Raw genomic sequence first — 12,314 nt, 5'->3', positions numbered from 1 at the left:
TAATAAGCAATCTTATCAGGTATTTACAAAAATTCAAAACATGTTTTTACATGTGAAATAATCAAAGAAAAAGAATTGGGGAAAAATCATGGAAAACCCTGTTGAATTCTGCACCTTGAAGATTAATTTTCTTTGGTAATCGATAAAATGACACCATTGAAGTATTCTAATTGTATCCAAAAGTGAAAGAAATTCACCTATCAAAAATGGTATAAAATTAAAAAGTTGATTGAAATCGCGATTTAAATCGTGATTTAAATCAACATGATTTTTAAATCAAGCAACCCTGTCAGAATTTCACTCTTATTGCCAATAAGGTTCAACTAGAACAATTAGGATTTGGTGCGTTTCATTTGGTAATAGGAATATACAGGGTGTTCCAGAAAAGCATACCGGGCGAATAAATTTGGACGTAAGTCGAGAAATAGACATCAAAATCTAAACATCAGCTTGTAGCCCATCTTATTCGCTGTCGTAGTGCACGTTACAATATGGCCGTTGCCAGGTCAACTGGATCACGCTTTCTTTGTTACGAACCACTGATCGAAATGATCACAACACAAAGCCTATGGCATATCAAAATTCGGAACAGGTGTATTAGCCCAGGCTTGGAGCAGTAACCAATGGTTACTAACGTAACCAATTCAAACTCTGTCTTCTGATTTATAAGTGCCTGACTGACTCCGCACCACGATACCTCATCGATTCAATTAGTATTAAGCCTACACATTCCAGTGGCCCTGTTACAAGATCTGTCCTGGTAAGAACTCTCCTAAAAATTCCCGTGTGCAAGTTAACCTGTGGTGATAAGTCATTTACAGCTGCTGGACCGTCCATCTGGAACAACCTGCCACGGAACGTACGGGAAGCTTCTTCTCTCATACAATTCAAAAAGCTGTTGAAAACTCACTTGTACAATTTTTAGTATTTTTCATTTTGTCTTTACATTGACTTTTCTTGTTTTCCACTGGCTGGTCAATGTTTGTTGTTGGTAATGTAGTTTTGTGCGTTTAGACCAATTTTTTGCATAAGCGCCTTAAATCACCTTTATGTATGTATGTAACGTGCACTACGACAGCAAATTCTGTATCTTATACGTCAATCGGTTGACTGATTGCGAAGAAATGAGCGATTGCATAACGCATGGGTCAATTCCACGGAGCTATCATATTCGTGGAGGCGCAATGGATTATGTAACGCATTGTTACTTTGTGCCGATTAGATTTCCGCCAAGCTATTCACCGAGAGGTACCTTTTGTTCAGCACAAGAGAGATCCGCCATTAAATCGGTAACTAACCTGACAGCGTATTAACGCTTTACCATGCAGGCTACTGTCAATAAGTGATCAAAAGAATGTCATGTGAAAGCGGCCACTTGAGTGTGAGGTACCTATTGTACTCATACAACCCAAGGGTGTGACTGAGTGTTCGCCAGCACACAAATCACACATTACCGTCGAAGTACAAGTATTTACCACCCACCTATATTTAGGCGCCTCATTTAAATCAATTCAATATAGTTGCTGATCGATTACCCGTAACAACGTGCCATGGCTGCCTACAGCTGTGTTCACACATGCACTTATTACCGGTAATATTTTATCTTGGCTTATGTCCGATCGACTTAAATATTTCCGCTAATCCCTTAGCGCGTTCACATTTGTCGGCAATAGCGCTATATACGCTGTCGAAGTTACGTAATAAACGGATTAACTGCCATAGCAATAGGTGAATCATGATGATTACTTGCACCTGTAAGATTAGTATCTTTGAAAAGACCAGTATTGTAATCAATCTATATGTTCAAAATTGTTTTCACCTATTGCTATGGTAATTAATCCGATAAATTGCGTAACTTCGCCAGCGTATGTCCGACGTGTTATGTCCGATAAGCCTATTACCGGTCATAAATCCCTCCTTTCTACATGAGCATCATCAGAAAATATAACCCGATTTTAAATTTTTTCACTGAAAATTCACTTTCAATAAACGCCCCTCTTTAGAAAAAAAATTATTATTATTATTAATATTATTTTAGTTTGACAAAGTAGTCCCATTTTACAGTAGACTTAGCTCTATATCGCATTTTATACATGTAGGCCCTACATGGTGGACATCTTTGAAAAAATGACAAGAATAAAAAAAATAACAATGACTCCCATCATCATACTATTTTTTTCTTGGGGGGGTCCCAAATTTACAAAAAGTTGGCTTCAATAAAATTGCGACCTCCCCTATTTCGTCAGCAAAGATTTTATGACCCCCCCCACCGTTTGCACCCCCAACAGGCATCAGTCTTTTGGAATAAAATAAACACACTATCTGTAGTCATGTTGTGTTGTGACTCCCTAAATTTTGGTCATCAAAAATTATTTTATGACACCCCCTATTTTTCTTTCCGTATATTGGGACCCCCTAATCATATTTTAAAATCCAATTACATGCCTTAATGTTATCATGCTTATGGCTTAACAAATGTCATCTCCATCTACTTCCAGGGCCATACTTTTCGATCGCTTAACCCTGGTCATCTTCAGCCTTAAATTTACGGATTTAAAGCACATTACGTCGGATATAGTATTATTTTTTTTATATCCGACGCTCATTCACACTGCCACTTATATCCGATACTATTACCGACGTAATTTAAGTCCGACTGTGTGAACAAATTGTCGGATTTAAAGCACATTACGTCGAATATAGTTATATCCGACGCTAATTCACACTGCCACTTATATCCGATACTATTACCGACGTAATTTAAGACCGGTAATAAGTGATTTAAGTCCGACTGTGTGAACACGACTTTTAAGAGCTTTTAATAGAAATAGAGTCGCAATAGCTTATATAATGCTTTGTTCCTTTGATGCCGATTAGAAGTTGCGACAGGCTATTCATAAAAGTGGTACCATTGTTTCGAACAAAGGGGTTCCGCCATTAAATTGGTCACTGATCCGGCATCATATTAACGCTCTACACAACAGGCGCGTATCAATAAGTGACCACAATACAGTCATGTGTAAGGGCAGTCATGGGTAAAGTGGTACCATTCGCCACTTGCACGGTTCCGCCATTATGCACTATATGCGGGGAGAGCCTCGAACTGGCAGCATACATGAAAGGAAGAATTACGTAACCTTACACAGAATGTTATATGACTGGTTCAATTCCCATTCATGTATGCTACCAGTTCGAGGCTCTCCCCGCACATAGTGCATAATGGCGGAACCGTGCAAGTGGCGAATTGTTCCCATGTATCCAATGTGTGCTTGTGTAGGTCTGAAGCCGATAAAGGAGGCTTTAGCTGTCGATGCAATCATCTTTACCACCCACCTGGCTTTAGGCACTTCATTTAAATAAATTGAATGCTCTTGCTGATCGATTACACATTAGAATGTATGAAGGCTACCATTTCCATTATATAACTATAATGGTAATCGCTATACGTATACATGTAAGTATAAGTATAAGCCTATAAAGGTTGTTTTTAAGAAATTTCCATTTAATTTTATTTTAAGAAGGAGATTGGTATAGAAATAGTGGCGTACCCAAAGAGGGGAGGGGGTTGGGTAGGGGCAGATTCACCCCTGTGAGAAGTCTTTGGAGGGGGGGAGGGGATATGGAGAATGAGAGAGGGCTGGAGGAAGGGAGAAATGAAAAGATATAATAAAGGCAAGTAGATAAATAGAAATATAAGGAAAATGGTGGGAATGAGAGAGGAAGGGTGAGAGGGTACAAGGAGAGCAAGGGAGTGCTAAAGTGTAGACCTAGGAAAGAATAAGTACAGAGAAGGGAAAAGAATGGAATGATGAATACATTTAATAATAATTATTATAGGCCTATATAATAACTAAACACATAACAGCACTGGGCAGCCATTCGATGATGTCAATGCCTTTATTCGTTACGTAATTAAAACGCCCAGTCAGATGTATTTCACACCTGCCAAACACAAGTTACCCAATTTCGAAAACTGGACGTTGAATGTACACTCTCATGAATATTGATTGGCAACATTTTCCAATATGTCAGCGCTCTAATCGGAAACAATAGAACAATAGACTCTGCAGAGCGTTGATGGCTGCTATGCATATTAGTCCGGTGGCAGACCAAGGTAGGTTGGTTTTGCCAGTTAAAGTGTTTTTGTTTCTGGATTATTGTTCTGTGGGTAGTACAAAATGAGATTTCGAGGGATGTAAAATTGTCACCCCTGGGCAATTCGAGATATCCAAGGTCAAAGTTTATACAGGGGTCAAAATTATAAATTTGTCCAATTTTGTCCAAACATATGTCAAATTATTCCTCTTGTCATAAGGATTCAGAAAAGGTATAGTTTTACATATCTACTACTTATCGTTGTGGAGTTATGAGTAAAAAGGTCAAAGGTTAAATAGAGAACTCCCACAGGGGTTGAAATTGAAAAATGCTCCAATTTTGATGAAAATGGTCTCAAGTTGGTCTTTCTGTACCACAACTCGAATAATGAATAGTTTGAACTACCTAGAATGACTTGTTGCCTTGGTAACACATCAAAATAGGTCATTGTCAATTGAGTCCTACTGATGTTGACCTACTGGTACTTCTCTGAATGCTTACCTTGGTAATGAGTCATTACAGTTGGTTATAACTATTCTTTAATCGATTGAGAGAACACTGCCAACAATTTAAGACCATTTTCATCAAAATTGGAGCATTGTAGCTCTTTCAGCACCTGTGCTGCTTCCAAGTTAACCTTTGACCTTATAACTCCGAAACGATAAGTCGGAGGTGGGTCAAACTATACTTTTTCTGAATCCTTAGGATCAGAGGAACATTTTGGTATGGGATTTTAAAAAAATCGTGCAATTTTGAATTTTGACCCCTGTATAAACTTTGACCTTGGAGATCTTGAATTACCCAGGGGTGACAATTCTACATCCCCCATAATCTCATTTTGTAACACCTATAGATTAATAATCAGCAAAGAAAAATACTTAAACTGGCAAAACCATCTAACCAAATAAAACAATAGTTTGCAGCCGGACTATATTAACTCCTTCGCAGTAGGCCTATATGTTATTATCATGGTTATAGGCCTGTTCAATAAAGTCAAATGGGTTTCTTAATATCACGAATATCCATTTTAAAAGCCAGTAGGGGCAATTGAGGTAGTGAAGGATGGGTCGAGGGGTGAAAAGAGGAGAAGCGGATGGGTGATCGAGATTTTATGGAGGGGAGGAAGACAAAAATAAAAAGGAAGAAAGGGGAGAAGGAGAGGGAGAAGGAGATCGATGGAGTGACAGGTCCCCAAAGTGCATATAGGCGTATAGATCCGTGGGGATGGTCCATACAATCACCCTGACCCCCATGTTGACGCCTGTGTATGGGTTTCTGTCGAAATCAACCTCATATTTGTCCATGTTAGCCACAAAAATGCCAATTTTATAGTGCTTTATTCCACCTTTGTCCCATATTTCACCAGTTTAGTTTCAATAGGCCTATGGTAGAATTTTTAGCACGCATTTGTACCATAAGGTACAGGTACTGGATTCATTATACCGGGTTGGCATACAAAAAAAATCCCACCCTCATGTGAAAAAGAAATCTACGCCACTGCTTAAGTGTAGGCATAAGAAAGAATAAGTGCAGAGAAAGGAAAAGAAATGGATGAATAAAGAAAATAATAATAATTATTATAGAAACTAAGCATATCGATATAACAGCACTAGGCAGCCATTCAATGATGCCAAAACCTTTATGCGTTACGTAATTAAAACACCTAGTCAGATGTATTTCACACCTGCCAAACACAAGTCACCCAATTTCGATAAGTGGACGTTGAATGTACACTCTCATGAATATTGATTGGCAACATTTTCCAATATGTCAGCGCTCAAATCGGACACAATAGAACAATAGACCCTTCAGTGCGTTGGTCAATTCACTTCATTCCAAGTTGGAAAGAAAGATCATTCAACACAATGCGCACTAGTGGTTAACTGTCAATGGGCTTCATATTTTATTCTGTGAAATCCTTTTCGTTTTCTTTAAACAATATGTTTCTTGCAAAACATTTAATTAGGTTTTGTTCAAATTTGAAAACCTGCACGATATTGAAAATAAAAGCTGGCATGTAAGATGATGCTCGGTCAAATTGTAAATTTAGGTAGGAGCAACACTGGTGAAGAATTCATTAAAAGAATTTGCTATTTTGTGGGGATCATAGCAAATAACACCATCAATATCTAAAACAACTTTGTTACCCTCTACCCTCTTTTCTTTTGGAGCTATATATAACCAAGTTCTTTTATTTGCTGCCAACGTTTTTTAGGATTGTTTTTATTCTCATCGATTTGACTCAAATAATAAATATAAATGTATACTTATATATAAATTACATGAATAATTAAAATGTTATAGCACTTATAATGCATTTCCATAATTTCTGAGAGTGCACTGTCACCTTAAATGATTTTCAGCTTACGTAAGACCTGATTAATCATTTTTAGCTAAGCGCTGAAGCATGATAATAGAGTTATTGGTTTATGTTGTTTTATCCTAGATCGTGCATTTTTCTTTATCTCATATCGTATTATAACTTATAAGATCACAAAATACTATACTTAAAATAATGCATATAAAGTGAATAAGAGTGCCAAGTGTCACATTCTAATATTAGAATATAAATTCAGTTCAGTCTCTGAGCTTTTCTGAATAAATATTAGTTTTGTTCCTCTTTATGGAACATACCATTCAACCATATGCGAAGCATGTTGACCTGTCGAATGTTACATTACATGTACACTGGTATTGAAAAGGTGCCACTGTGTTTAGTTCTTGGCGGAAGTCTCGTATACGTAGCCCCTAAACCTGAAAAATATTTGACATCTTGTCTGAAACATAGCTAATGTAAGCATGCCTTAAATTGAGTAATATCTATTCCTGGATAAGTCCTTTTCAGAGGGCTGAACTTTTGGAACTCTAGCGAGTGCCATCTTCAGAGCAATAAATAAACATGAATATGATTGATGCGCCATATATACATTCGGGGAACTGTCAATAGGACATGTCAAAATGAGTGACATGAACTGTCCAAAGGGAAGTGTCAATGAGTCAATAAGGGAACTCTCTGTGTGGAGAACAAACAGGCAGTGGCGTAACTAGGGGGGGGCAGGGGGGGCAACATGCCAAATTGACCAATTCAGCCAGGGCCAGCCTCGATTCTGCGCCCCTCCAAGTGACGAAAGTCAAAATTTTCGCGCGATTCGCGCGCATTTCAACACAAAATCAATTGAAAGAACATTTTAAGACCGATATTCAACTTCTAGTGACCAAAATCAATTAGTGGTAAGCCTTATTTGTCCAAAATTTCGCGCGCTCCGCGCGCAATTCTTTCAAGAATAAACTGAAATTCTGGGGGGGGTGGTAGGGCGCCAATTTTGTTTCTTGCCCCGGGCGCTACCGACCCTAGTTACGCCACTGCAAACAGGTTAATTAACTTGGTCAGAGGTCCTTTTGAATAATCTATTCTATTCAGGAGGAATGTCCACAGTCCACTCCTTTGTCCCTATTGAAATTGTCTGGAGTAGAATGGATATGCCTAAGGTGGGTCAGAAAAGACTCGTAAGTGTTCGCGTTCGATAACATCAACATGGCGTTTCCAAATCCGCGGTGGATAGGAGTTCAAAAGACTCCATAAACAGGTCAGCCACTGGTGGGGAGATGGGGGATCGCATCGTCAGGCCATCAGTTTGAAGGTATAGGTCCTCTTTAAACATGAAGTAAGTGGAGTGATGTCCTGTCAACAATTTTGGTACCGAAATCTCAAAATGGCAAAAAGTGAGTTAAGGCTTTCTGGTTCTGTACCCTCGACATCTTGATGGTGCCCATTCAACCGTGTATGTTTTCCCGTGTAAGGTTACGCGTGTTTGTCCACAAGGCTCCATTAAAAGATCCATTGGGTTAGCAGGATTGTCGAAATTTGCTTTTACCGCATGAAGGAGCCAATTCCAATGCAGCAATTGCAGTTTGCAGCAAACATGTTACCGGTATTCAAAAATGTTTGAAGACAATTAGAAGATAATGTGTCCCAATGTAGTCATCAATATTTGAAGTGAAGATTCGATCACATTTTATAACTTATTTCCGAGTTTTTGTAAGATCAGTGGATTTTGTAACAGGAATTGCATCTCACGTAAGAGTAAAGGTTGGCTACATCATGTGTGCGAAATGGGCTGATATATGTAGGCACTCAATATAACAAGGCACAATTTGTTTAGTTTTTGCCATTTGTGACACCCAGTTGGTTGGTTGAGTTATTACCTCTTCTTTCAGCTAAACATTGGTAAAACAAGGGACTGGGAACGCTATTATTTAATATGCTGTATTCTAAATTCCTATTATTCAGGTATATACCATTCCACCATACGAGCCATTTGCCCACGAAGCATGTTAACTTGCCTTACATTCCGTCGATATTGAAAGGGAACAACCTGGTTGAGTCCGCGACGAAAGTCTCGCATACGTAAACCTGCTCCTGAAGATTTCGTCACGTCTTGAAATGTTGGGACCGGGTTGTGCGGATTGCAGGCCATGAAATCGGCCTTTAAGAAAGTAACGAAGTCGCCAATAGTGTTCATGTACTCTTGATAATGACCAGGTACAATAGAAGTCCCTATCAAAAGCTTTCCCGTGTCTAAAGCAGCCCGTCGCATTACGTCACTGGCGGATCCATCCAATGAACGCAACAATAGTTCCATCGGGTTCAACGGATTATCAAAATTAGCTCTACCAATAATGAGGTACCAATTCCAATGCTGCGTAACTAATGTAGCGAATCTGTTCTCCGTATTGAGAAAGCGCTTAAAAGTAACAAGAAGATTTTGTGTGCCTACGTAATCGGCTATGTTGGACGTAAAGATGCGATCATATTTTGGTTGTGGCACACTTTTGTCAAGATTTCGACATTCGGTTACGACAAACAACACGCTTTGTTTTATATTTGTCAAACACAAGACAGCTTGCTGTATTTGGTCACTGATGTACATGTGATACATATCAATGAGAGATGTTCTTTTAGCGAACTTCTGAACTAAAAGATGATCCCAAGTACCAAACGGATGGAGGTCTGGGGGTACACAGTAGACGAAGTCAAGCTCCTCTGGGTGCTTGAAGATTGAGCCGACATCTACGCGTATGTTTCTATCAATATCCATGGCTCCCGCGAAACTTACATTTGAATACTGAAAGAACACAAAACCGGTAAGTGTTGGGTTTCCATATCCCAAATATTGCTTCCTGGCTTCTGCTGTAACAAGAAAAATCCCGTCTCTTAACCATTCTTCGAATGATTCAGCATCTTCGGCGTTTAGCTCTTCCTTGTATTTCTCTAGTAAAGGAGTCATATTATTTCTAGTTCCTACCCATTTCTGACGTTGTTGTTGCAGATCGATGTAGTTTCGGTTTCGACGACAGCATTCAAGTGAGAGCCATTTTCCCCATACCTTCTTAATCAGATTCAAATCTCCCGCCGAAATATCAATGATGCCCTGAGTGGCTTGTCTTAGACGTTTTGAGGATATTTCACTAAGCTTACGAAGACAACCTGCGAGGAATTCATAATGATCATTTGACAGATGTAGTGAATACCATATTGTGGTCACAATTGCCCCAATATTGCGTTTATTCGCAAATGCGATCATCATGTACAGGAAAAGGACATTCCGTGCCTGCACGAATGGGTCAAAGTCGTTCAAAGTTGTATGAAGTTTTCCCCGAAATTCGGTTGGTAAACAAGTAGCAGTGTGGATGAAATTTCTCAGATTACCGCACCCAACTGAGAGTATTGAGTAATCTTTGGTTAGCGCTGGGTGTATGTCACTAGCAGACACTTCCGTCACGTTGTATTCATTGTTCTTTAGATTCAGCATATCTATTGCAATTGCGTTTCCGACATAGAAAGGTTGTGGCAATGGTTTTCTATGTTTGCTCTCTATGGTAGCACGTATTCGTTGAGCTGCGAATCGCACTTCTTCTCCATGACCTTTGCAGGAGCTTTTATGGTTTAGCCAATCTTCTTTTTGACATGATTTACCACAGTACCAAGTACCAACGCATCCAGAACACTGCAAAAAGAGACATATACGACATAAATCCGTCAGAATTTCACTTATATTCAGTCAACAATACAATTTAACACTACTTGTAAATTTACCCGATGGAAATACTTTTGCCGACGGAAATTGTTGAACCAAATGTGCTCCTCAAGAATCTAAAGTGGGAAAAAGTGGGAGGGGAGGGGGGGGGGGTATTGACCAAATTTTTCAACAACAAAAAATCAAAAAATTCAAAGCCCATTTACGTTTTATATCTTTCAATGTGCCAACGTAAACAGCCTAAAGATGAGTCACATCTGTATTGAAGTATTTGAGCGACATGTACTTTGTTTCTTCACCCAACATACACAAAATAATATTGTTGACACCCATTTTTTCACCAAGGCCCGTCGTGTACCGACGGCCTAAGATGTATCGACGGCCATGTTTAGCGGTCATCCCCCACTGGCACGCCACTGAAAAAATGTACATCTAATACGGCTCATGATAGTCTTCGGTTCAAACATATAGGCCTACATTGTTCAGATCACAGGTTCCGATATCTTTTCCCCATTTTGAAATTACCAGATTCTTTTAATATCCAAATCAGTAATCAGTGAAAATGGCCTTCTTTTGAGATTTCAGGGAAGGTAAGTTTGAAAGGTGAGGGCCTACTTGAGGATGCATGATAACATATACGAGTGCACCAGTGCACCAAAGTCCCTCAGATGTCACGGTTCAACCAAATTAAACGAAGTCTCAGTTCAAAATGCATGGCCAAATACAGTTGCTTTTGGACTGCAAAATTCCCACTTCATATATCATTGTAGGGCCTATATTGGTATATAGTACAAATTGGCATCCACCAGACCGGGGAGGTTGGGTGAACATTTGAAATTGTACCCCGTACTGTGACATTCAATGAAAATCACTGCATGCATGTGGCATATCTTACCTCAAGGAACTTTCTTGCTGGCCCATTTTCTCCGCATTGAGAGTTACTGCATTGTTTATGTCCCCACTCTTCACATTCTGGTACACTATGCCTGAAGACATCAGAAACACTACACACTTGAGAGCAGTAGACCGCAATCCAACAATACTTGCAGTAGACATGACTACCATCTATAAGCTTCTCACATCTCCAACAATGTCCACGCTGTACATCCATCGTGGTGATATCTGAAGCGGTCACAATGATTGTGAATTCATGCAACTGTGCGCTTAAAGGACTGATTTGTTGCTCGTCGAACTCGAAGCCAAAAGTCTTTTCACTATCTGTGCTTTAGGCGTGGGTTCTCATAAACAACTAATTGTGTAGAATAAGATATTATTAGCTCTTAATATTGCACACTCACGATTGGTAGTACTACATGTCATATGTACCCTGGACTGTACTAATTGCGTGCTAAAATGTCGCAATGTTTGCCATGATATAATTTAATACTTCCACTGCAGCCTGTACATTGCGTCAACAACCTCTGATAATACCAACTCATGAAATAGTATACGCAATCATTGCACCACAGACGATTGTACACAACATCAATCGTATTTATGTTTGTTACAATATTATAATTTTTACATGGATTTTTTTGTGGATTTTTATGGATAAAATGGGTCATTTTGCCAAAACGTGGGGCACCTCGTCCATGCCCTATGTCATCCCAGGACATGTACGTGTACATGATATGCCTATTATTGTTATTCAATGTTCACAATTTGCAGGAGCTATTTGCTGACATTTGACCGAGCAGGTATTAACATTCGTCACGTAGCGACACCGCATTTTTCTGCAAACATGCAAAAGAGCCTTCACACACATGCGATAAACAGAAATGTGTAATCGACCAAAAACTGACTACAATAAACTTGACCTTGAATTCATTTTGAGCACACGCGGCCATATGGGTCATTGAATCTTTAAATATCTGACAATTATTGCTATCTATTACGAAATATAATGTTCTCAATTTGCTCTTCATATTGCACAGTGCAGTGTTCATGGTGTTTTCGGGTAAGTTTCATTATTTCATGCCAGGAATATTTAATGCAATGGTTTACCATACATGGTTCGTTTTGGTATTAAAATGTCGGAAGACGATCATGTTACCACTGCATGTTCCTACATGTACAATGTATTATATACATTGACAAATGGCTTAGACGTTAAGGCCTATAGGTTAAGAAATGCGTATCTCTTGCTGGGAGTAAAATTATACAAAATAATGCATGCGTTCT

General features: G+C 39.0%; 1 protein-coding gene across 1 annotated transcript; it reads right to left on the bottom strand.

Moving 5' to 3' along the window:
* Positions 1-7,202: 7,202 nt before the first annotated feature.
* LOC140159183 (uncharacterized) lies at positions 7,203-11,486 on the bottom strand. Its single transcript, XM_072182566.1, has 2 exons — positions 11,029-11,486; positions 7,203-10,103 (listed from the first exon to the last, which is right to left on the bottom strand). The coding sequence occupies exons 1-2, from the start codon at positions 11,242-11,244 to the stop codon at positions 8,379-8,381; spliced, it is 1,941 nt and encodes a 646-aa protein (XP_072038667.1). The 5' UTR covers positions 11,245-11,486; the 3' UTR covers positions 7,203-8,378.
* Between the last annotated feature and the right edge of the window lie 828 nt (positions 11,487-12,314).

This window comes from Amphiura filiformis, chromosome 8, assembly GCF_039555335.1.
Source record: "Amphiura filiformis chromosome 8, Afil_fr2py, whole genome shotgun sequence".
Lineage (NCBI taxonomy): Eukaryota > Metazoa > Echinodermata > Ophiuroidea > Amphilepidida > Amphiuridae > Amphiura > Amphiura filiformis.
Note: the sequence above shows the minus strand (reverse complement) of the source record. Positions and strands in the feature narration are given on the sequence as shown.